This window comes from Helianthus annuus, chromosome 12 (assembly GCF_002127325.2).
Source record: "Helianthus annuus cultivar XRQ/B chromosome 12, HanXRQr2.0-SUNRISE, whole genome shotgun sequence".
Classification (NCBI taxonomy): domain Eukaryota; kingdom Viridiplantae; phylum Streptophyta; class Magnoliopsida; order Asterales; family Asteraceae; genus Helianthus; species Helianthus annuus.
In genome coordinates this window covers 35,500,140-35,527,812 of record NC_035444.2, presented here as the reverse complement: position 1 = coordinate 35,527,812, position 27,673 = coordinate 35,500,140, and the positions used below count along the sequence as shown (strand labels likewise).

The following is a 27,673-nucleotide window of genomic DNA, read 5'->3' as shown; positions in this document are numbered from 1 at the left end:
AAAAATGTACATATAAAAAAATAATAATAAATAAACAAGAACATAAACAAAGATATCCAAGATGAAAAGTCAACTTTTTTTATTGATAGGCTAATCCAATATGGCGGCTTGATATTTCTGGTTAGTCAACTATAAAAGAATATTACATATCCACACTCTAGATTCATGTGACGTTCGTTTGTGGCGGGCTAACAATGACAACTATAAATATCAAAAGATCAAAAACTATTTCTCCTATACCCACAAGCCATGGAAATAACTAGAGTTTTTTATGTTGTAGTAGCAATATTCTTGTTTTGTATATGGAGAATTTTGAATTGGGTATGGTTTAAACCAAAGAAGATGGAGAAGTTTCTAAGAGATCAAGGCCTCAAAGGTAGCCCTTATAGATTCATGTACGGAGATTTGAAAGAGATGGCACGAATGACGAGTGAAGCCAAATCTAAACCCATGAATCTAACACACGATATTGCTCCTCGTGTCTTGCCTTTCTTCCATCAATCCCGCACCACCTTTGGTATGTTAATTTTATTTTCATATTCTTTTACTGCCTTTTAAGTAGAAGTCTAGAACTGTTGTGATGTATGTAGATCAAGTGTGTCAACTAGGGTTGTAAACGTCGAACCGAGTCGAGCCATGGTGGGCTCGAGCTCAAGCTCGGAATTAATTGAGGCAGCTAGGCTCGGCTCAAGCTTTAGTTCAGAGCTAAACGAGCCTAAGAGCTCGGCTCGGTTACAAATTGAGCCAGCTTAGCTCACGTCATCTCAAGTTAAGTTTTTTTTGTTAGTTTTTCTCGAGCTTATTTCGAGCTAGTTACGAGCCGCGAGCTTTATGAATAGCCCTAACCCAAACACGCTTGGAAAGTTGTTTGCATCGTTTTAATAGACTAGTTCTCTTGGCATCACACCTTTCTAAAAACTTTGTTTTTTCATAATAGTATGGCAACCTCATATCTAATGAAAAATAATAAAACGAGTAAATTGCCAAAATCATCCTTGAGGCTTGTGAATTGTGAATGTTTGTCATATTACAACTTTTTTTTTTTTTACCATATAGTCCCTCACTTTTGAGATTTTTTGTCATTTTCATCCAAACGTCTAATTTGTTTTATTTTTTCTATCAAACATTTGGATTAAAATGGCAAAAAAATCCCAAATATCAGGGACGATTTTGGCAAAAAAAAAGTCAGACATTTGGATGAAAATGACAAAAAAAATCCCAAAAGTGAAGGACTATATGGTACAAAAAAAAAAGTTGTTTTGGATGAAAATGAAAAACATGCCCAAACCTTAGAGACGATTTTGACAATTTAATCTAATAAAACTCTATATTTTATCATATATGTTTCTCAGATCTTAAGAATATTAATGAGATGAAGATATTAATTGATATAATTTGTGTTTAGATTTAAAGGATCAAATACAAAGTGGAATTATATTACAAAGCGTAGGAAATAACATGGACCATTGATCTCACTTTTCCAACAGTTTAGATGGAGCTGATGGTAAAGTCCTAAATAATAGGAAGTTAAAAAAAATAAAAGAATAAAAAAGAATAAGCCTTTAGTGTTAGATTTTTTTTTGGTTTAAGTGTGGTTCCAATTTTTTTTTTAAAACTCAAATAACTTTGATATATCTATACATAATATTGTGTGTAATTATATATATGCATAGTGCGTAACTTATGAGTAATTATGGTGTGTATTTATATTGGCGTATATACCCCTCGTCTACAACAAACGTGCCACATTTTTTATGGCTTCCTAGACTTCGGAGGTTAAAGATACTTTGTACAATACCTCATTCGATGAATATAATACATGTCAAATAAAAAAAAAGTATTATTCTCATTTGACTCTACAAGAAAGGACGACATTTATAGAGAGGACATATTCTCTCTATAGGCCTTTTTCACCTATAGAGACAACATATCGTCTCTATAAAATTTGTCTCTACAACCTCATCCCTATGGGCTACAAAAGTCGTCTCTATAGGTGTTGTTGCTATAGAATAGTTTGTAGAGACGACATGTCATCCCTACAAATTTATAAAAAAAAATAAAAATCAAATTTACTAAATACAAGAAATGTTTATTCTAATATTTTTTAAAACTCTATAGAAGAGGTGATGAGGTCGCCTATTTTACTTACTAAGATTGAGGTGGTGATAATATTGTAACTTAACCTGTAAAATAGGACACGAACATAGTTGGTGGCCTTTATTTTTTTTTTCTTATGTTAGTTTCATAGAATTTTTAAAACTCAAATAACTTTTATATACTCTCATATTTTTTAAAACTAAACTATTCCATGACATCATGTATTTTTGAATATATCTATAATATTTAGAAAAGTGGTATCTAAAATATATGTTTATCTTACTTTGATGAATCTTAATTAATCTTCATTACACAGGGAAGAATTGTTTTACATGGATAGGAACAAAGCCTATACTACATGTATATGAACCATCTATGATAAGAGAGCTCCTGACCAATTATAATAAATTTCAAAAGCCAAGAGGGGGTAATCCATTAACAAAGTTGCTAGTTAGAGGATTACTCGATGCTGAGGGTGATAGGTGGGTTAAACATAGAAAAATTATCAAACCTACATTCCAAATGGAGAAGCTCAAGGTTTCTTGCTCTTTTTTTTTTCTCTTTTTGTTACATGATGTTTTTGCATCAAAAACTAGTAGCTAAATGTTTATTATTCTTTTCGCAGTTTATGGTGCCCGCCTTCTATACGAGTTGCAAAGAGATGATTGAAAAATGGGAAAACGAGTTAAACACCAAAAGCTCATGTGAAGTTGATGTGTGGCCTTATCTTCAAACTTTTACAAGTGACGTAATTTCACGTACAGCGTTTGGTAGTAGTTTTGTAGAAGGAAGAAAGATATTTGAACTTCAAAGAGAACAATCACAGCTAATTGGAAAGGCTTTAAGTTCGGTTTACATTCCAGGATCAAGGTACTTTAACTAAACAATATTTTTGAACTTGTATGTCACTTTTAAGTTCTAATGTACTATTTATTAGATATTTAATGTGGTAATATAACTAATTCAGATATTTTATGTTGGTAATAATTATAATACACTATACGATAGCTTTTTGCCGACGAAAAACAATAAGAGGATGAAAGAGATTCACCAACAAGTGAGGGGTTTAATAATGAGCATAATCAATAAGCGAGTTGTTGCGATGAAAGTCGGGGAAACTTTCCATGATGACCTTTTGGGCATACTTTTGGACTCCAATGACAAAGAAATTGAACAGCAAGGGAATAAAATTTACGGATTAAGCATTGATGAAGTCATCGAAGAATGCAAACTCTTCTATTTTGCAGGGCAAGAGACCACAGGAAATATGCTTGTTTGGACTATGATTTTATTAGGACAACATTTAGAATGGCAGACACATGCAAGAGAGGAAGTTTTACATCTATTTGGTAATAAAAAACCAGATATTGATGGATTGAGTCATTTGAAAGTTGTAAGTTTTGAGACCTATAAATTTACTAAATCCTTGTTGAATATATTTTAGTTATTAATTTATCAATCTTATTTTGCAGATGAACATGATCTTCAATGAGGTTCTTAGACTATATTCGCCAATTGTGCAGCTTAGACGACTAATACATGAAGAAACCAAACTAGGTAACTTAACCTTACCAGCTGGAACCTTTGTCCAACTAAACTCGTTGATTTTGCACCACGACAAAGATATGTGGGGTGAAGATGTGCATGAGTTTAAGCCTGAAAGATTTTCCGAAGGCATATCAAAGGTTACTAAGGGACAGGCCGCATACGTCCCATTTGGTGGCGGCCCACGTATATGCATTGGTCAAAATTTTGCTTTACTTGAAGCGAAAATGGCCCTTGCAATGATTCTACAGCATTTTTCTTTTGAGCTATCTCCATCCTACTCGCATGCTCCGCACACTATGCTAACTCTACAACCTCAATTTGGCGCTCATTTGATTCTACACAATTTATCACATATTGTAGTTTAATTTAATATATATATATACACACACACCCCAAACTCTTTAGTTGCAACATATGTAGATTTGTATCATCATGTTCTAGTTCTTATTAATCTTTCCTAAGTTGTGTTGGTCGACCAAGAACATAATTATTTCAGAGAAATTTAAAAGATCAACAATTATATTCCATCTTTTATCTGCGCTCAAATTCGTCGATAAAGGTGGTTACCAACAGTAAACCAGGATTTCAGAAATATGGTAGTGGGAATTCATTCGCGATAAATTACCGATGAAAATTACTAGGGATCACTGGTACCATATACAAACAGATCATCAATAACTTTTTTAAACTTGTCTAGTTTCCAACGTTTGCTGAAGTTGTGGAATACCTGATATATGTTTTATTTACGGATTCCAAAGGTTGTGGGCCTACCTAGTCGAGTTCAAAAGGTCATTCATAATAGTAATGTTATGACCCCGAGATCTATGGACGTACTTTTTAAAAGACTTAGTTTTGCTATTCAAAAAGGGATAGCGGCGCAGCTTGTTGCCCGTTTACCAACTATCTCGATGTGAATTCATAACACGAGTTGTAATTTAAAACAATCTAATTTATAATAATATTCTCCCCTTGTTCAAATAATCTCAACTCAGTTATTTGCCGATAAAAATCCTAACTGGTCCACTTTTGACCGATAATAGTCCGCCTTAAAAACAGTTTAATGGAGTTAAGTTTTTTTTTCCGAATTACAAACCGATGTTTTAGAGATTTTCATTAGAACGATGATACGAGTCGATTTGTGTAAAACTTACCTCGAGACGATGCTCCAAACGGCTTATTTTTGTTGATTGAAAGTTTAAACACCTGAATTGAAGCATCGTTTTCGTCGTTTGGGGCAGTATTTTGAGGTAAATTTTACCTTAATCAACTAATATCCTCGTTCTAATCAAAAGCCCTAAAATATCAATTTGTAATTCCGAAAAAAAAACTTAACTTCGTTAAACTATTTTTAACGCAGACTATTATCGACTAAAAGTGGAACAGTTCGGATTATTATCGGCAAATAACTGAGTTGGGATTATTATCAGACAAATGAGAAAGTTAGGATTATTTTAATACAATTTGCCTTTTTAAAAACATAAGTTAGAAACAATAAACATTACCGTTATCTTACATTTCGGGTTTTTTTTTTTTGTCATTTTCTTACATTTCAATTGTTTTTTAAATTGAGAATATGAGTTTTTTTTATCCTATTCTATATGTTCTCGCAATATCACGTTCTGCTTATCTTCCTATACTAATAAACGAAAATCATTTTTGGACACGTGTCACTTTCTCATGCTTTCTCACCTTATTTTTCCATTTATCTAATAATAATTTTAACAAAATATTTAGATAAAGATAAACGTTTGTTTTTCTTAAGAAAATTGGCATTTAATAATCCCACCTAGACCTTATTGACCATTAATAATCCCACCTCTGAATATTCTCCCCACCAGTCTCACATTTCACCTATTTTTCCTACAATGGTCCCCCGTTAGAAAAACTTAACGGAGTTAAGTTTTTTTCCAAATTACAAACAGATTTTCAGGGCTTTTGATTAGAACGACGATAACGAGTCCATTGATGTAAAACTTGTCTCGAAACGGTGCTCCAAACGATGAAAACGACGCTTTAATTCGAGTGTTTAAATTTCCAATTAACCAAAATCAAGTCACTTAGAGCACCGTTTCGAGACAAGTTTTACATCAATGGACTCGTGTCGTCGTTCTGATCAAAAGCCCTAAAAATCTGTTTGTAATTTGAATAAAAATAAAAAAAAGCTTAACTCCGTTAAGTTTTTTTAACGGGGGACCATTGTAGAAAAAATAGGTGAAAGGTGAGACTGGTGGGGGGAATATACTGAGGTGGGATCATTAATGGTCAATAAAGTCTAGGTGAGATTATTACAGGTCAATTTCCCTTTTTATTATGATCATATTAAATAACTTATTTTTCCATTTATCTCTCATATTAAATAACAATAATTTTAAACAAAATATTAGATAAGAATAAATATTTAGATAAAGATAAACGTTTGTTTTTATTATGATCGTATTAAATAATAATAATATTTTTTTTAAATTGATAAGAATATAATCAAGTAAATAATAATAGTAGTAGTAATAATAATAATAACAATAATAATCTGAAATAAAAAAAATTATGCTTCATTCAAAGAGAATTAAATTCTTGATTTTACGATATAATTAAAAAAATGATGAAACATATAAAAACGTGGGGAATGATCTCCACCTTTTTGTACCGTAAACTCTTTTGAATATAAATTTAAGAGGACTGTATTATTAATGAACTAAACAAATAAGCATAAAGGTCCATAAAACTAACTAAAATATTTGTATCTCATAATTTGAATGTATAATAAAAACAGGATTCAACCACATGTAATACATGTTTTTAAATTAATAATAAATAAAAAAAGCAAAATGCTATAATAAGTAAATAGTACATTAATTTTTATTTTTAAAAGATAAATCTTGATGACTATTTGTGTTAGCATATAACATTATATTTTATTCAACACGTGCAATATACGAGTTTTTTTTAAAAGATACATCTTTTTTTTCTTATTTATCATATAAATTTAAATTTATACTAATACACGGGGTTCTAACCTAGTATCCGATATATAACAAAAACAAGGAAACAGCCCCCGCCTTTTATTTCATTAAATCCTTTGGCTTTGATCAACTCTCATTCGACTAATTCAGCTGCAAGGAAGGAACTCTTCACAGATTCACAACTCCTTTCTTGTAACAATGTGGAAGCTTATTTGTTATAAATTAATATATTATTATTTTAGTTAACCTTTAAAATTGGTTGACGTAAATCTTCTTCTTATTATATTAATAAATAAAAATCTTTTTTAGACACGTGTTACTTTCTGATATTTTCTCACCTTATTTTCCTATTTATCTCTTATATTAAATAATAATAATAATTTAAAACAAAATATTAAATAAGAATACATATTTATTTTCTATATGATCATATTAAATAATAATAATAATAATAATAATTTTAAACAAAAAATAGATAAGAATATTTACGTTTTTATTTATTATCATATTAAATAATAATAATTTTAAACAAAAAAAATAGATAAGAATATTTACGTTTGTTTCTATTATGATCATAATAAATAATAATAGTAATTTTAAACAAAAAATTAGATAAGAACAAATATTTGTTTTTCTATAATTAATTTTAAACAAAAATTTAGATATTATGAGTAGATGCATAGACTTTCGAGTTCGGTGATTGAAATTATGGTAAATTAGGAATCAAAGGTTACCGTTTGATAAAAATACTTAATTAATAATTGTATTATTGTCTTTTTTCACTAGAATTAAATAATTATTTTAGGTGGGCATATCCTTCTATCAAATTGTGAGTGTTTTTAAACGCATTGCTTAATGGGAATGCACTTTTTTAAAAGATAAATCTTGACAACTGTTTGTGTTATCATATGCCATTATATTTTATTCAACACGTGCAATATGCCAGTTTTTTTAATATATCTTTTTACATAAAATTACATTTATACAAACCATGTAATACACGGGGTTCTAACCTAGTATTATTAATATATAATAATAACACAAAAACAATTAACAAAAGAATACAAACTAACTTAACAGTTCTGATTCTGATTTGACATGAATGGGGAGAGTATATTAAAAGAACATGAATGGGGAGAGTATATTAAAAGAAGAAAAAAAATTGATATCGCACACTTATGCCTTATTTTCACACCCTCTATGCGTAAAGAGCAGCATATAGGTCCGACCGGCAGGAAAAGATTGATGGGTGTCAGTCTTTGTCTCATTGACGTGGTACCTACATGTTGCACTTTGGCCAAAGCGCAACGCATGGGTGTGTGGAATTCTATACGCTGCTCTTTGGCCATAGAGCTACGTTTACGGTTTTCACCCGACAAAAATATAAGTGACCGTTGACAAACAGTTGACAAGGCTGACAAGGCACAGTGTCCCAGGGACCTATATGTTGCGTTTTGGGCTAAGAGCAACGCATAGGGTATGAGGTTGTCTCTTAAAACAGACAGACCAAGCATACAGGTTTTTCATGTTCTTCACATTCAAGTTTCACATACTAATCTTCATATTATTGATGTCGTGGTTTAACAACTACCTTTTCGGTGAATATTCTGACGAGTCCGTTGTTCCAGATTCTTATGAAGGGACCGCTATTTCTTACTCGTACTCGAATCTGGTTTCGTCCAACATGAGTGTCACACCCCTAATTTTCACGTGTCACCGGTAGGCCCGGTGGGGGACTAACGTGACGTAGTTGGTATCATCATAGTCAAACAACACAAATTATAATTGTCACACCCCAACCGATGGCGGAAACATCGAGATGAGACGTACAAACTGTTCAAAGACATCATAACACTAAATGTGACAATAATTAAAATTCCATTTATTAATAATTCAAAGTTTCATACAAAGTCTCAAAAAGAAATAACATAACATTAAACAAGTTTATTTCGTAGGTGGGTTTCTAAGCCATCCTATTTATTTCTTCACTTCTTGTATCATCACCCTGCAGTATGCATTTAAAATAAAGTCAACAAATAATGCTGGCGAGTATACAAGTTTGTACATAGCATAACAGAGTTAAAATAGTTTAACAGGATCTAGTCCACGTGAATACTTGAATTCATATTAACAGTTATACTCGTAACGATGAAACTATGTGTTCAAACCATAGTTTAACGCAATTAACATAGCCTAACCCTCGAAAGGGTGGTAACATAGAGTTAAAAATCCTAACAATACCCATAATATTACGGGAGGGGCGTTACAACCTACAGCGCTGCCATTGTTAGGGGAGGCTTGCAAAGTTAATGAACACACAGCCATAAATGTTTAACATTAGCATAACATGATTAACATGAGTCAAATAGATTCACAAGAAATGTGGATAGATAGTGCAAAAATGTTTAACATAGTGTTTTTGATATAGGAAATGCATACTACACCCAAAAGTGTAAAATCGAAAATGGGTCAAGTATACTCACCTTAGAGTGCGTTGCGTATTCTTGGAATAAGATAAGAATAAGAATAATAGATTTTCCCCAAGAGGATGTGCACAAGAGAATTACCCTATTAAGTTGGAAGGATTTGTTAATTATTTGGGAATTTTGGGAATTATTATAACAAGACATGAAAGTAAAATAGAATTAACACTTCTAATTATTAATGGAAAATTGGTATTTAATAATTAAATGCAATATAAATTCTGTTTTTATAAAAATTCTGATTTAATATATATATAAACAATAATTCTGATTTAATCAATAATAATTCTGAAATATATAAATTTCTGAAAATAATAATAATTTCTGATTTTAATAAATAAGAAATAAAAATTCTGAAATAAGTAATATAAATTCTGATTATAAACATATTCTGATATTTAAATAAAAATTCTGATTATTTAAAATAATAATTATGTTTTAACAATAATAATTCTGAAATATATATAATAATAAAAATTCTGAATTAATTAAATAAGAAATGAAAATTCTGGAATAATAATTATAAATTCTGAAATAATAAATCTGTTTTAATAAATAAATAATAATTATAAATCTGATTAGTTTAATAAATAAATCTGATTTATTAAATTTCTGTTTTAATTAATAATTCAAATTCTGATAAAAATGTAAAAAAAAATATTTTCTGATTTAGAATAAATAAATCTGATTAATAAATCCGATTTTATAAAACTGAAATAATTAAATAAAATTCTGAAATATAATATATCTATTTTCTAAATAATTATAACTGATTTTATATATTAATATAATGTAATCCAGATTTATATAACTTAATAATAATAATACTAGTAATAATAATTATAATAATAATAATAATAATAATAATAATAATAATAATAAACTGTAATAACAATAACAGGAACTGAAATTATATAAAAAGAAAAACGAACTCGGAAAACGGTTACCGGAGGTTCGACGGTGGCGAGGCGGTGGTCGACGGTGATTTCCGGCGGTTCGTAGTTCCAGCGAGGAGACGGTTGCAGTTCCGGCGAGTCGAGTTCGGTTCACGGTTTACTTCGGTTTCGGGTGATCGATTTCGGTTTGATTCGTAATCGGGAACTAAGTATAAAGGAACAAATGCTGAAATGTGGTCGTATATATATATAGGGTGAAGAGGGTCGGTTACAGAGTTGAAGGGTCGAAGTCCGATCATCTGCCAATCGGAGAAGACGATCAACAGTCGGGCGGTTTCTTTTTTTTTTATTCAAATTCAGCATTTAATGCGTGTATAAATACGATTCCGATCCAGTTTGTTCACATGTTGGGCAATAGCCCATTTGGTTGTGCGTTGATTTAGTTGTTGAGGGACGCGGGTTCGATTCCCGGGTTACGCATGTTCTTGGGATTTAATCCCTTTTTTTAATACAGTTAGTTATAACTAACTGAGTTAGCCACTAACTGAGTTTTCTAACTCAGTTAGTGCTGCCCTTTAATAGAACTAACCTGGTTAGGCTCATTTAACCGGATTTTCACTAACGGGGTTAGATTAGCTAACGAAAATGCTTAAATTCAATAAAAATTCAGAAAAATGTTTATTTATTTAATTTAAATTGTTATTTTATTTATCTAAAATATTAATAAAATAATATAAAAATCGTTTTAACCCAAATTTCAATATTTTTACCGAATTAGCGTATAAATTCCCAATTTTTGTACGGTTTAGGGTAATCTCTTGGCAACGATGAATTAAAGAGCTGGAATTAAGATGTAATTTCTCTGTTTTTACGTGTTTAACATAGTTTCAACGTGTTTCAATTTTTTCAACAATACATAGCATTCAAACACAAAATATGGATAAAATCATGCATTTTCATAATGATTTCAAGTCTCGAGTACAATTTGGAATTAGAAACAAATACCACGAGGTACAACTTACAAAAATAGAAAGTACAGGTAGACTTGCCAAAAATGGAAAGATTGAAAATACGAGATGTCACAGTCTCCCCTACTTTAGGAGATTTCGTCCTCGAAATCTAAGAGGAAAACTTTTGAAAAGATGACATCTAATGATTCAAAAAGAGGGAAATAAAGTTTAGGAAAATTGATTTCATGTATGCATCACATAGCACATTGTTTTTCACATGAATTGCCAAATAGTTTCACATAGAATAGCATAGTATTGCACATAGAATAACATAGTGTTACACATAGAATATCATGTATAATGAAAGCAAGATAAATTTAGTTTGTTCACGAAGGAGTAATTATTAATTGTTTTAGATTGCGATAATAACGTGATTCGTGTTCCCAAACTTGAAATGAAAATAACGCTCAAATGTAAATCACATAATAATTGAGATAACATAAAAAGAGATTTATCATAAAAATATGGAGTGTCACGGAACGTAACATAAGACTATTCCAAAGTGAATCGAAATCCTTTTCGAATTAAGGAGACGTGCTTTGACCTAATAGACAAACACTCTCATCGAGGAGCGACTAACGATGTTTGTCCTTCCGGTTACTACACGTCCTTAATCGATTGGGAAAATCGAAACTTTGGCGAGATCGAAAATCAAGGAATGGGACTAGTTAAACAAGATGCGAGTTTCACCTCTAACTTGATAACATCGTACCCTAATGTGGTTGGTACTTATCCTAAGATAAGGGTCCACTAGAATATGAAATGGAAAACTCCCAACAAGGTTTGGATATCACTCCTAACTTGAGGGTAGATTTCGTGCAAAAATCAAAGTATAGCTGAGTGAAAATCATCACCAAGTGTGGGAATCACCCCTATCTTGATGAATCATTTCGATTGTGTTGTAAGAGTGTCTTCAAAGCTTCCAAGTGTGTATTGTGTTAGCCTTAGGAAAGGCTTGTATATTAGAAGTCCAAAAGAATAGAGAGAAGCAAAGAAGAGAGAAAAGGATAATGTCTTTAACAGCAAGTAAATGAGAAAGCTCCTAAACTATAGACTAGGCAAGCAAGGCATTCCTAATTCCCTATAGTTATGGCTCTGATACCAATCTGGTATCAGAGTACTCCTACTATAGACTAGGGAAAAGTATAGGAATTCTACCTAATTCCCTATAGTTATGGCTCTGATACCAATCTGGTATCAGAGTACTCCTACTATAGACTAGGGAAAAGTATAGCAATTTACCTAATTCCCTATAGTTATGGCTCTGATACCAATCTGTCACACCCCAACCGATGGCGGAAACATCGAGATGAGACGTACAAACTGTTCAAAGACATCATAACACTAAATGTGACAATAATTAAAATTCCATTTATTAATAATTCAAAGTTTCATACAAAGTCTCAAAAAGAAATAACATAACATTAAACAAGTTTATTTCGTAGGTGGGTTTCTAAGCCATCCTATTTATTTCTTCACTTCTTGTATCATCACCCTGCAGTATGCATTTAAAATAAAGTCAACAAATAATGCTGGCGAGTATACAAGTTTGTACATAGCATAACAGAGTTAAAATAGTTTAACAGGATCTAGTCCACGTGAATACTTGAATTCATATTAACAGTTATACTCGTAACGATGAAACTATGTGTTCAAACCATAGTTTAACGCAATTAACATAGCCTAACCCTCGAAAGGGTGGTAACATAGAGTTAAAAATCCTAACAATACCCATAATATTACGGGAGGGGCGTTACAACCTACAGCGCTGCCATTGTTAGGGGAGGCTTGCAAAGTTAATGAACACACAGCCATAAATGTTTAACATTAGCATAACATGATTAACATGAGTCAAATAGATTCACAAGAAATGTGGATAGATAGTGCAAAAATGTTTAACATAGTGTTTTTGATATAGGAAATGCATACTACACCCAAAAGTGTAAAATCGAAAATGGGTCAAGTATACTCACCTTAGAGTGCGTTGCGTATTCTTGGAATAAGATAAGAATAAGAATAATAGATTTTCCCCAAGAGGATGTGCACAAGAGAATTACCCTATTAAGTTGGAAGGATTTGTTAATTATTTGGGAATTTTGGGAATTATTATAACAAGACATGAAAGTAAAATAGAATTAACACTTCTAATTATTAATGGAAAATTGGTATTTAATAATTAAATGCAATATAAATTCTGTTTTTATAAAAATTCTGATTTAATATATATATAAACAATAATTCTGATTTAATCAATAATAATTCTGAAATATATAAATTTCTGAAAATAATAATAATTTCTGATTTTAATAAATAAGAAATAAAAATTCTGAAATAAGTAATATAAATTCTGATTATAAACATATTCTGATATTTAAATAAAAATTCTGATTATTTAAAATAATAATTCTGTTTTAACAATAATAATTCTGAAATATATATAATAATAAAAATTCTGAATTAATTAAATAAGAAATGAAAATTCTGGAATAATAATTATAAATTCTGAAATAATAAATCTGTTTTAATAAATAAATAATAATTATAAATCTGATTAGTTTAATAAATAAATCTGATTTATTAAATTTCTGTTTTAATTAATAATTCAAATTCTGATAAAAATGTAAAAAAAAAAATATTTTCTGATTTAGAATAAATAAATCTGATTAATAAATCCGATTTTATAAAACTGAAATAATTAAATAAAATTCTGAAATATAATATATCTATTTTCTAAATAATTATAACTGATTTTATATATTAATATAATGTAATCCAGATTTATATAACTTAATAATAATAATACTAGTAATAATAATTATAATAATAATAATAATAATAATAATAATAATAATAAACTGTAATAACAATAACAGGAACTGAAATTATATAAAAAGAAAAACGAACTCGGAAAACGGTTACCGGAGGTTCGACGGTGGCGAGGCGGTGGTCGACGGTGATTTCCGGCGGTTCGTAGTTCCAGCGAGGAGACGGTTGCAGTTCCGGCGAGTCGAGTTCGGTTCACGGTTTACTTCGGTTTCGGGTGATCGATTTCGGTTTGATTCGTAATCGGGAACTAAGTATAAAGGAACAAATGCTGAAATGTGGTCGTATATATATATAGGGTGAAGAGGGTCGGTTACAGAGTTGAAGGGTCGAAGTCCGATCATCTGCCAATCGGAGAAGACGATCAACAGTCGGGCGGTTTCTTTTTTTTGATTCAAATTCAGCATTTAATGCGTGTATAAATACGATTCCGATCCAGTTTGTTCACATGTTGGGCAATAGCCCATTTGGTTGTGCGTTGATTTAGTTGTTGAGGGACGCGGGTTCGATTCCCGGGTTACGCATGTTCTTGGGATTTAATCCCTTTTTTTAATACAGTTAGTTATAACTAACTGAGTTAGCCACTAACTGAGTTTTCTAACTCAGTTAGTGCTGCCCTTTAATAGAACTAACCTGGTTAGGCTCATTTAACCGGATTTTCACTAACGGGGTTAGATTAGCTAACGAAAATGCTTAAATTCAATAAAAATTCAGAAAAATGTTTATTTATTTAATTTAAATTGTTATTTTATTTATCTAAAATATTAATAAAATAATATAAAAATCGTTTTAACCCAAATTTCAATATTTTTACCGAATTAGCGTATAAATTCCCAATTTTTGTACGGTTTAGGGTAATCTCTTGGCAACGATGAATTGAAGAGCTGGAATTAAGATGTAATTTCTCTGTTTTTACGTGTTTAACATAGTTTCAACGTGTTTCAATTGTTTCAACAATACATAGCATTCAAACACAAAATATGGATAAAATCATGCATTTTCATAATGATTTCAAGTCTCGAGTACAATTTGGAATTAGAAACAAATACCACGAGGTACAACTTACAAAAATAGAAAGTACAGGTAGACTTGCCAAAAAATGGAAAGATTGAAAATACGAGATGTCACAATAATGCACAGCGGAAGCAAAGATAGATTTATTTCAACTTAATTTATTGTAATATTCGAGTATCACAAAATGTCGAAATAGAATCCACATGTAGAATCAAATAAAAAGGAAACTTCATTTCAACAGACTTCATGCATCCTAAGCTTGCGAGACTTCTATGGATGCTTAAGGAGTGACCAGCCTATTACGCGTAGTACCTGCACTTAGTCTTTTTGGAAAATACGTCAGTTTACACTGGTAAATACAATTTAACTGACTCATTTTGAAAACGTTTAAAATTGATTTAAATGCACGTGGCATAAAACTTTTTATAACTTGGGATAATTATTTGCTTAATAATCTTGTAAAAGAATTACATGTTCGTTCTGCGTTCAGTTGCCCGGGTTCGTTCCGGGTTAAGGATTAATAGACACACCACTTAATATAATTCCGCCGCGAGACTTCTCTCGTACCGACGATTATACATGTTATACAACGCTACGGGTGTACGCCTACACCCGAGTGCTAAGGTCGTGGCCATTCTTTGAATGATGCCAAGGATATCCGGGACATGGTCATTAAGCCCCCAAAGGCGTTAAACAAACAAAACAACATTTTCAAACGGGTTCATTTGACTGCACATAACCAAGACCGGTTATGGTCAATTTCCCGACCAAGCGGTATTTTATATACCGTACCCCAAGCCCGTATAGGGAAAATAAGTTAAACGTATTTACCTGAGCAAGTATAAACCAAATATAACGAGTGCAAGTAGCTTTTACTGGGCTCCTAGATCTGGAAATTAAGGTTTTAATAACCTATTAGAATCCTAACGAGTCTTAAGCTTAGACCGGTTAGTTTTATATAAAGATTACGGTTTTAAACGCACAATAAGGCGAAGACCGTTTTAGAATGTGGTTTCGCCCCAACAAGCTTGCACACTTGTTTTATATGGGTAACATAATCACATTCTGGATTTTGAGACCAAAAAGATATGGTTTGACCCGTTTCGGCTAAAATGGCCAAACTAGTCACTTAAGCCGATCCGAACGCGTATAATGCGTAACGAGTAATCATAAGAGTCAAATACAAGTTTCTGAAGTCAATATGCTTAAAATATGTTGTGATATCAGAATGATACCTTTCATTATGCCCCAAATGATTATGAACCAAAACTATGCCTCAAAAGGGCGTTTTGGTCATTTTATAAGGTGAAAAAGGGTTAAAATGATAACCTGAGTTACAGGTCTGATTAAATTAGTAAATATACTTAATTTACTAAGTTATAACAGTAGGGTATCAAATTTATGTGAAATTTATTATCTTTAACCTTACTATGCACCGTAGGGGCATTTTGGTAATTTCACATGTGCCTAAAAGGTCAATTCTGGAAATTCTGAGTGCAAAACATTTGCCTACTGTTTAAAATATAAAAGTATACTAATTACATCAGTAGGTTCAAACCCTTATGCTAAATAAGGTTCTAGTGCACACTTATGTGTTAAAATGCCTAAAAAGGCGATTTGGAGCCATTTCCGGGTTTTCAGTAAAAAACTGATATTTTCAATATTCCAGAAGGCTCAAAATAATTTATTTATCATAACAAATCAGTAGGAATTGGTTTGAGGTCAAAAGGATTTGTAAAACTCAATTTATGGTTAAAAAGGGCAAAACCGGCATAAACCGAATTAATCTTAGAACACTAAGTTATGCTCAGCCTAAAAATAAATAAAAATCACCAAAAATCCCAAAATATTATTTTATAACAGTGGGTAAAAAGTTTGGTATAAAAATTTGGGTTTTAATAGGCTATACGTAATTTACGCCATTTAATTAGTAAGGAAGCTCTTAATTATGCTATTGAGCATAACTCTTAATCTAGACCTCAAACTAACTTCAAATTTTGGGTGCAAGTTTATAAATCAGTAGCTAAGGTGCCTACCCTTTTATATTTTCAAAAATCCCCTTTTAAGGTCAAATGGGCATAATGGTCAACATATAAGCGATTAACGGAAACATGCATGTGAATAGGATATCTAATGAACCAAGTTGTATAATCTCAGAGAGTTATACTAACATGTAAATAGGTTCAAAAGAAGCTCTAAGGCAATCCTAATCTTGGCTTAAACGGTCAGAGCTGAAAGTCAAAGCAGAAGTCAAACTTTGCGACTTTCGGTTCCAAACCGAGCCTAACTGAAAATTGTCGAGTTGAACATGTTGGAACATGTTCTTACTTTAATTACCAAGTTATTTTAATGATCAAACAGATTGCATGTAACCTACATTGCTAATTATGCATTAATTCGCAAATAGTCATTTCTGTTGACTTTTTATAATGTACTTTGACTCGACAATTAGCATAGTTAGAATGGGATTCTGGAATTACCCTTTTAAGGGTTTGTTACCCACATAATTACCTACTTAAAGGTATTTTTAATTCGGGATATTAGTGAGTAATCATGGACTAATCCAGAAGTCAAACCTTAATTACGATGGTTTGACTTTTAGCTAATTAACTAAGCTAAAAGTAATTAGAGGGGATTAAGGACACTTACAAGAGTCCTATGAATGCTTATGAGGCCTAAGAAAGATTTGTTGTAGTCCAGGAGCTCCAGAGAAGTCTTGAACCAAAGTTCCAAATGAGCATACCAAGTGTTCACAACAACAAGTTCTTATATAGTGAACCTTGAGGTCTAAGATGATGCCAAAGTAGTCTAGAGTGGTTACAAGATCACCCCAGGTGTCTCTATGATGCTATAAACTACCTAGCAAGCCCCTGGTTTCGAAAACCATTCATTTAAGTCGGTTTAACAGGTTGAACAGGCAGCTGTCCATTTCCTGCTGCCAGCGACTGCCTTACGGACCGTAAGCTTAAGGCTTTGCGGTTCGTAAGCATCTCTTGCGGACCGTATGCTGAACAGTTACGGTCCGTAACCGACCCTTGCTGAAATTGCCCAGGTACCCTCCTTACGGACAGTAAGACTAGGGCCTTGCGGTCCGTAACCGTTGGTCAGAAACAAAATTTTCACAAACTTCAAGTCTTGACCATGCAATCTCGTGGATTCCGAACTTCATGCTACTTTCTCAGTTGTGGGACCTATTGGCTCAGCCATTGCATGCTTGTATGTCCCTTACATGTTTCTACACTTTGGCATCTTGTAATTTCTTAAAGTGACGGACATTTCCAAGGATTTAAATCTTGGATTCTCACAAGAGTTGGTTATGCTAGTTAACCATTATTAATTTTCTTTTTCACAAGAATTCTATTCAGCATTTTAGTAGCAACATTCCCAATAATCCAAATTCCATATAAAAGACGGACTTTAGAAACGACCGGTTAATATATATATATAAGATGTTTGTCAAACGATTTATGGATTTTGGGATTTATAAATTTGGGTCGCTCAGAGGTATTTTAATAACATGTCGCCCTTGGGGTCGTTCAGAGGTATTTTAATAACATGACGCCCTTTTTAAATCCTACCATACATCTTTTTATTTGATCCGGTTTTCCTGACACATCTGTCTCTCATGACACGTGTCTTTATTTTATTGGACAGGAATTTCCAAGGTGTTACATCCTCACCCCCTTAAAAGAAATCTCGACCTCGAGATTTAAGGAAACAAATGAGGGTATTTTTCTTTCATCGTGGACTCTAACTCCCACGTATATTCAGGACCTCTGCGGACGTCCCACTTTACCTTGACAATAGGTACAAGCTTTCTTCGAAGCTTCTTCACCTGTCGATCCTCAATTGTCACAGGTTTTTCCACAAATTTTAAGCTCTCGTCTATATGCACATCTGTGTGTGGTATGACTAGTGACTCATCAGCTAGACATTTCTTCAGATTGCAGACGTGGAATACATTATGAATACCATCGAGCTCCTCAGGTAAGTTTAACTTGTAAGCCACTGATCCTACACATTCGATAATCTCGAATGGCCCTATGTACCTTGGGCTTAACTTACCTTTCTTGCCAAATCGCATCACCCCTTTCCATGGTGATACTTTGAGCAAAACTTTATCGCCAACTTCAAACTTGAGAGGCTTTCGCCTTTCATCCGCATAGCTCTTTTGCCTGTCTCGAGCAGCTTTCAGGCGGTCGCGAATTTGGACAATCTTGTCCGTTGTCTCGAAGACCAAGTCAGGGCCTGACAATTGCGTATCTCCCACTTCTGCCCAACAAATGGGCGTTCTGCACTTTCTACCATATAGTGCCTCAAAAGGCGCAGCCTTAATGCTAGTATGGTAGCTATTATTGTAGGAGAACTCAACCAATGGCAAATGCCTGTCCCAACTACCTCCTAGATCAATTACACATGCACGCAGCATGTCTTCCAACGTCTGAATAGTACGCTCACTCTGCCCATCCGTCTGAGGATGGTAAGCCGTACTGAAATTCAATTGAGTGTCCAGAGACTGTTGGAAACTCTTCCAGAAGTGGGATGTGTATCTAGTATCCCGATCCGAGATAATAGATACTGGCACACCATGCAAGGCCACGATCTTATCCACGTATAGTTGGGCTAGCATGTCAGAGCTGAAGGTTTCTCTAATGGGCAGGAAATGTGCTGACTTAGTCAGTCTATCAACTATGACCCATATAGTATCATTTCCCTTCGGCGTCTTAGGCAATTTGGTGATGAAGTCCATTGTCACCATTTCCCATTTCCAGGTGGGAATCTCAGGCTGTTGTAACAAACCTGACGGTTTCTGATGTTCAGCTTTGACTTTAGCACACGTCAAGCATTTAGCTACATAAGCAGCTATAGACTTCTTCAAGCCTATCCACCAATAATTTGCCTTTAAATCCTGGTACATCTTATCAGCTCCAGGATGGACGGTATATTTGGAACTGTGGGCTTCCTTGAGGATAACATCACGAAGTCCTCCATATACAGGAACCCATATTCGTCCATTTAATCTCAACATTCCGTCTTTATCGTAGGACAACTGTTCTTCAGTTACTCCTAATTTCTCCTCAGGATAGTTAGCTTCCAACACAGCTTCCTTTTGTGCGGCTAATAACCTTTCATTCAAACTACTCTTGATTTCAATGCTCTTGGCATTGATCCTTATCGGCTTCACTCTTTCCTTCCTGCTCAAAGCATCTGCGACTACATTGGCCTTGCCTGGATGGTACCTTATTTCACAATCATAATCGTTCAAGGTTTCCATCCATCGTCGCTGCCTCATGTTCAAATCCTTCTGATTGAACAGGTGTTGAAGGCTCTTATGGTCGGAATAGATTACACACTTCGTCCCATACAAATAATGCCTCCAGAGCTTTAGTGCAAATACAACGGCACCCAACTCCAAGTCATGGGTGGTGTAATTCTTTTCGTGCACCTTTAATTGACGTGAAGCGTAGGCTATGACCTTCCCTTTTTGCATTAACACACAACCCATTCCGGTGTGTGACGCATCACAATACACCACAAATTCTTCAATGCCTTCAGGTAGAGTCAGCACTGGTGCGTTACTCAACTTCTGCTTCAAGATATCAAAAGATTCTTGCTGCTTAGGCCCCCAATTAAACTTAACGTTCTTACGTGTTAACGACGTTAAGGGTGCAGCAATCCTTGAGAAGTTTTCAATAAAACGCCTATAGTATCCAGCCAAACCTAGGAAGCTACGAATCTCTGAGGGTGTCTTTGGTTCTTGCCAGTTCATGATAGCTTCTATCTTTGCGGGATCTACTTGAATTCCACGTTCGCTCACAACGTGACCAAGGAACTAAACTTCGCGAAGCCAAAATTCACATTTTGAAAACTTGGCATAGAGCTTCTCTTGATGGAGTAGCTTAAGAATGCACCGGAGATGCCTCTCATGGTCAGCTTGGTTCTTTGAATAGATGAGGATGTCGTCAATGAAGACGATGACAAATTTATCCAGATAAGGCTTGCATACGCGATTCATGAGATCCATGAATGCGGCAGGTGCGTTAGTGAGCCCAAAAGGCATCACTAGGAACTCGTAGTGACCATAACGAGTCCTAAACGCGGTCTTATGAACATCCTCCTCCTTAACCTTCAATTGATGATAGCCTGACCTGAGATCTATCTTAGAAAAGTAACTCGCTCCCTGAAGCTGGTCGAATAGATCATCGATTCTAGGCAAAGGATATCTGTTCTTGATAGTAACCCTGTTTAGCTCACGGTAATCAATGCATAGACGCATTGATCCATCCTTCTTTTTAACAAACAGAATTGGCGCTCCCCATGGAGATGAACTAGGTCTAATAAAGCCTTTAGCTAGCAAATCATTTAGCTGTGTCCTTAATTCCTTCATCTCCGTTGGTGCTAATCTATACGGTGCTCTGGCCACTGGTGCAGCTCCGGGGATGATGTCAATCCTAAATTCCACCTGCCTATCTGGCGGCAAACCAGGTAGTTCCTCCGAAAAAACCTCGGGATAGTCAGAAATGAACGGTATGTCTTCGATCCTGGGCTTCTTCTCGTCAATGGTTACTCTTGCCATATAAATGACACAACCCCTACTCGTGCATCCGGATGCCTTAAGCATGGCCACACGCTCTGGCATTCCGTGTTGAGTATCTCCCTGAATAGTGAGTGGCTCACCAGATGGTGTCTTGATTACTACCTGCTTCTTGTAGTCTAATGCCTTATGATCCGGGGACTTGCAAATCCTACATAATTTCTGCTGGGATTGGGACCTAGACTCCTGCCTGCATTTCCCAAAATGGTGCTTCCTACAAACTTTGCACCTGGGTTTTCACCTGTCTGATGATCTCCTTTCTTGGATCCCGACCCTTTCTTGTGGTCGTCATTGCCCTTACGCTTCTTTTCTGAGCGTCCCGAACCATCATCTTCGCGTTTTCGCTTCTCGGCATCTGCGGCTCTCAGTGATCTCTGTCTAACTGCGTCCTTTGTAAGGGACAGAGATATGTCGGCCACTGATCGAAAAGTAGTGGGCCGAGAGGCCTTGACGCTTGCTTTAATTTCTGGGGCTAGACCCCCAATGAAACGGGCTATCCTTTTTGGTTCAGGTGTTACAAGGTAGGGAACTAGCCTTGACAAGGAATTGAAGGTTGTGAGGTAAGCCTGGCAGTCCAGGTTCTTCATCACCAGAGACAGAAAATCAGACTCTATTCCTTCGACCTCGTGCTGGGGACAGTAATTCTCCTTGATTAGGGCAACAAATTGTTCCCAAGACATGTTGTATAGCAGTATCTTTCCGGTGGCTTGAATCAGCGACTTCCACCATTGCAGTGCATCACCTTTAAAGGATTGTGTCACGAACTTCACAATATCTCTTTCAGCACAGCCACTTATATCCACTACTGTCTCCATCTCATCAAGCCAAGTCATACAGTCCACTGCCCCCTTCTCCCCAGTGAAATCCCGGGGTTTACAAGACACAAAGTATTTATACGTGCAACCCTTGGCACGTGGGGCATCATAAAGCACAATCTTCTTGGAATGATTATCATTTTCATTCGAAGAATGTCTATTATCCTCCTTCTTGGATTCCTCCTTCTTGGATTCCTCCTTTTTAGACTTGGGTTTGACAAAAGGTGGCTTGCTGTGAGCCTCCGAATGAGTCTTAGATTTATTATGCGGTGTAGACAAGGTTTTACTATGGGTCCCGCTGTACTCACTGTACTGTCTTTCTAAAGCCTTTGTAACCGCATCATCTACCAGTGCTTTCAACTCCGCACCAGTTAACTGTATCTTGGTGTTATCGTGGTTTTCCACCAGACGACTATTTACCTCGTCCGACCTAGCCATGTAGCTTCACTGCTACATATAAACAATAATGGGCAAGGTTTTATTTAACAGCTAATACAGTATTTTATGTAATTTATTAACCATGGTTTTAAATAGCCATTGCAGGTTAATTTATTAATCAAATATTAATTCAGGACCTGTATTGTAATCCTATATTATAGTTAAGAATTAACATATAACTTAGTCACAAGGACAGTGTTAGTCAATAACCCGGATTCTTACAGAATCAAGGTATTAGGGTTTGAATCACAGTTCATCACCCTATTCTAGACAGTGAGTTGCAGACTCTAACTGTCCCTTAGTCCCTAGGACATTAATTATTACCCGTAGGCACTTCTTTCCCAAGGAATGGACATTTACCTACAGGGAATTTCAAATTAACCCAATTTTCAATGATGGCCTATGTGACTTTTACTGTGTCACAATTTGCCCATTATGTTAACATACTTACAGATGTTAACAGAATTTGGAATCTTCTAGATAGGTTATGCCATCTTGGCCATGTCTGCAACGACACGTGGCTAGGCTTTTACCCCTTAGATTCTCTTTATAACGCAGATCAATCCTAAGTTGAGACATTAATTATGGACCTGAATCTAATTATGGAGATACCATCTTGGCCTTGTCTTAAAATGACATGTGGCTAGGTCTTGCCCCCTTTTAGATTTTGCCATTTTATATTAATGGTAGGTCTTCTTTTAATTTAGGAAATGTTATTTTCATTTTATTTTAAGTTTATTCATATACTTATTTATAACAACAATCATGAAAATTTCAATGCAACATTTCACTAAATAAAGATTTAACGGTACAATACTTGCCCTAAACGGGACTTCTACAACAACATGCCCACGCAGGGGCGAAATACAACAAATAAAACAACAAACAAACCCACGCAGGGGTCAACTGAAAGACACGCCCACGTAGGGGCAGAATACTAAAAGACAAGCTCGCGTAGGAGCTGAATACAGAAACAACAAGTCCACGCAGGGACTGACTACAACTAAGCAATAAACAACAAGGTCTTCAGTGACCCCTCCTCTTGGACTTCCCCTTTAGCAAGTCTGACAGACCCTTGAAGAAGCCTTGCCGCTCTCTGCGGTCTTCTCGAACTTCTCGTTCGACCTGGTTCAACCTATCAAGAACCTCCTGCTGACGCTCCGGTGGGATAAGCTGTGGCTGCGGTGGCTGGTACAACGGCTGAGGAGGTGGTGGCTGCTGGAACACATATGGAGGGTACCCGGTAGTCCAAGGACCACCGTAGGGCCCTTCAGGGTGTCGCGCGTTGTAATCCCAAGCCTCCTGATATGGGTCCACGTTGGCATAGTTAAAGCTGTTGTGGCCCGGCATTTCAAACGGGTTGTACGCCGCAGAATAAGCAGGAATTGGGTTGTCAAAACCCAACGGAGGCACCTCAGGCACTGAGTTAACATCTGGAATGGGGTTTGATGGAACCCCCATCTGTGGTTCTTCTTCTTCCTCCTGCAGTGGCGGATAATGGCTGCCACTTGACGGTTGGGGTGTGCTGATACGGACACCCCCTCGCACGGACATCCGTGCGTTCGACCTCCTCCGCCTCGGCGGCTCCGGAGGCGGCTGCTGTTCCACTGGTGGTGGTGGTGGCGGGGTGACTGCCACGAATCGTTGATCCTCAGAAGGATCTTGCTGTTGCTGTTGCTGCTATTGCTGATACAGGGACGAGTGTTCAGAAGGCGTGAAGTACCAGTCCCACTGCTTGAACCTCTCTTGATAATTATCCGGACAGCGGTATGGTGATCCGTGGAAATATGACCCATCCGAGATTTCGATGGGGTGGTTCGGCGTTCCTGTAGCAGGCTCCATTGGATCAGTATCCTCGTCCATGTCGTTTTCCCCAGAGAAGTGGTCTTCCGGTCCGAGTGGGTTAAAGCCTCCAGGTTCTGGAAAAATGTTGGCCGGGTTGAATCGGCTTTGGAAAACTGGGGTTGGGTCGCCAAAGTAATGGTGGGAGTTGGATCTCTGTAATGGTATGAAAGAGGGTGGTTGTTCGTTGGGCTCGTTTTCCGATTGAGGCCCAAAGGAGTGCTGGTAAGAAGGCGAAGAGCTGAGGGAAACTGACCGTCTCTCGGGTTCAACATAGAGCCTCCACGGCTCTTGTGGACTAGTGCTCATGGTAATGGACGGGGTACGCCGGTGCGAAGGCCCGGCTTCGTGGTCGTGACCCGTGACAGGGGCCTTGCCTCGTCCGCGAAGAAATCTTGGTGGCATGTTGACCTGCATACACGTTTTAGATAACAACAATATAATAAACTAAGACCCAAAATAAAACAAAACAGAGTTTGTCCTATGTTCTTTGTCTAGACTCGGAACTCGAAGAATGTGCAATTCGTGCACTGAGACTAAACACAAAAGGCTAGTGTTTAATTCACTCAGTGTTGGCTCTGATACCAACCTGTCACACCCCTAATTTCCACGTGTCACCGGTGGGCCCGGTGGGGGACTAACGTGACGTAGTTGGTATCATCATAGTCAAACAACACAAATTATAATGCACATCGGAAGCAAAGATAGATTTATTTCAACTTAATTTATTGTAATATTCGAGTATCACAAAATGTCGAAATAGAATCCACATGCAGAATCAAATAAAAAGGAAACTTCATTTCAACAGACTTCATGCATCCTAAGCTTGCGAGACTTCTATGGATGCTTAAGGAGTGACCAGCCTATTACGCGTAGTACCTGCACTTAGTCTTTTTGGAAAATACGTCAGTTTACACTGGTAAATACAATTTAACTGACTCATTTTGAAAACGTTTAAAATTGATTTAAATGCACGTGGCATAAAACTTTTTATAACTTGGGATAATTATTTGCTTAATAATCTTGTAAAATAATTACATGTTCGTTCTGCGTTCAGTAGCCCGGGTTCGTTCCGGGTTAAGGATTAATAGACACACCACTTAATATAATTCCGCCGCGAGACTTCTCTCGTACCGACGATTATACATGTTATACAGCGCTACGGGTGTACGCCTACACCCGAGTGCTAAGGTCGTGGCCATTCTTTGAATGATGCCAAGGATATCCGGGACATGGTCATTAAGCCCCCAAAGGCGTTAAACAAACAAAACAACATTTTCAAACGGGTTCATTTGACTGCACATAACCAAGACCGGTTATGGTCAATTTCCCGACCAAGCGGTATTTTATATACCGTACCCCAAGCCCGTATAGGGAAAATAAGTTAAACGTATTTACCTGAGCAAGTATAAACCAAATATAACGAGTGCAAGTAGCTTTTACTGGGCTCCTAGATCTGGAAATTAAGGTTTTAATAACCTATTAGAATCCTAACGAGTCTTAAGCTTATACCGGTTAGTTTTATATAAAGATTACGGTTTTAAACGCACAATAAGGCGAAGACCGTTTTAGAATGTGGTTTCGCCTCAACAAGCTTGCACACTTGTTTTATATGGGTAACATAATCACATTCTGGATTTTGAGACCAAAAAGATATGGTTTGACCCGTTTCGGCTAAAATGGCCAAACTAGTCACTTAAGCCGATCCGAACGCGTATAATGCGTAACGAGTAATCATAAGAGTCAAATACAAGTTTCTGAAGTCAATATGCTTAAAATATGTTGTGATATCAGAATGATACCTTTCATTATGCCCCAAATGATTATGAACCAAAACTATGCCTCAAAAGGGCGTTTTGGTCATTTTATAAGGTGAAAAAGGGTTAAAATGATAACCTGAGTTACAGGTCTGATTAAATTAGTAAATATACTTAATTTACTAAGTTATAACAGTAGGGTATCAAATTTATGTGAAATTTATTATCTTTAACCTTACTATGTACCGTAGGGGCATTTTGGTAATTTCACATGTGCCTAAAAGGTCAATTCTGGAAATTCTGAGTTCAAAACATTTGCCTACTGTTTAAAAATAAAAGTATACTAATTACATCAGTAGGTTCAAACCCTTATGCTAAATAAGGTTTTAGTGCACACTTATGTGTTAAAAATGCCTAAAAAGGCGATTTGGAGCCATTTCCGGGTTTTCTGTAAAAAGCTGATATTTTCAATATTCCAGAAGGCTCAAAATAATTTATTTATCATAACAAATCAGTAGGAATTGGTTTGAGGTCAAAAGGATTTGTAAAACTCAATTTATGGCTAAAAAGGGCAAAACCGGCATAAACCGAATTAATCTTAGAACACTAAGTTATGCTCAGCCTAAAAATAAATAAAAATCACCAAAAATCCCAAAATATTATTTTATAACAGTGGGTAAAAAGTTTGGTATAAAAATTTGGGTTTTAATAGGCTATACGTAATTTACGCCATTTAATTAGTAAGGAAGCTCTTAATTATGCTATTGAGGAAGTTTTACATTTATTTGGCAATAAAAACCCAGATATTGATGGATTGAGTCATTTGAAAGTTGTAAGTTTTGAGACCTATAAATTTACTAAATCCTTGTTGAATATATTTTAGTTATTAATTTATCAATCTCATTTTGCAGATGAACATGATCTTCAATGAGGTTCTTAGACTATATTCACCAATTGTGCAACTTAGACGACTAATACATGAAGAAACCAAACTAGGTAACTTAACCTTACCAGCAGGAACCTTTGTCCAACTAAACTCGTTGATTTTGCACCACGACAAAGATATGTGGGGTGAAGATGTGCATGAGTTTAAGCCTGAAAGATTTTCCGAAGGCATATCAAAGGTTACTAAGGGACAGGCCGCATACGTCCCATTTGGTGGCGGCCCACGTATATGCATTGGTCAAAATTTTGCTTTACTTGAAGCGAAAATGGCCCTTGCAATGATTCTACAGCATTTTTCTTTTGAGCTATCTCCATCCTACTCGCATGCTCCGCACACTATGCTAACTCTACAACCTCAATTTGGCGCTCATTTGATTCTACACAATTTATCACATATTGTAGTTTAATTTAATATATATATATACACACACACCCCAAACTCTTTAGTTG

General features: G+C 35.3%; 1 protein-coding gene across 3 annotated transcripts; it reads left to right on the top strand.

Moving 5' to 3' along the window:
- On the top strand, positions 1-27,673 carry LOC110894743 (cytochrome P450 CYP72A219). Of its 3 annotated transcripts, XM_035980913.1 has the most exons (6): positions 1-517; positions 2,414-2,634; positions 2,723-2,967; positions 3,106-3,437; positions 27,058-27,110; positions 27,190-27,673. In XM_035980913.1, the coding sequence occupies exons 1-6, from the start codon at positions 250-252 to the stop codon at positions 27,628-27,630; spliced, it is 1,560 nt and encodes a 519-aa protein (XP_035836806.1). In that variant the 5' UTR covers positions 1-249; the 3' UTR covers positions 27,631-27,673. The 3 variants fall into 3 exon arrangements, with proteins under 3 accessions (XP_035836806.1, XP_035836807.1, XP_021997668.1); XM_035980914.1 differs by lacking the exon at positions 27,058-27,110 and having other exon boundaries at positions 3,106-3,490; XM_022141976.2 differs by lacking the exons at positions 27,058-27,110; positions 27,190-27,673 and adding an exon at positions 3,570-4,170 and having other exon boundaries at positions 3,106-3,490.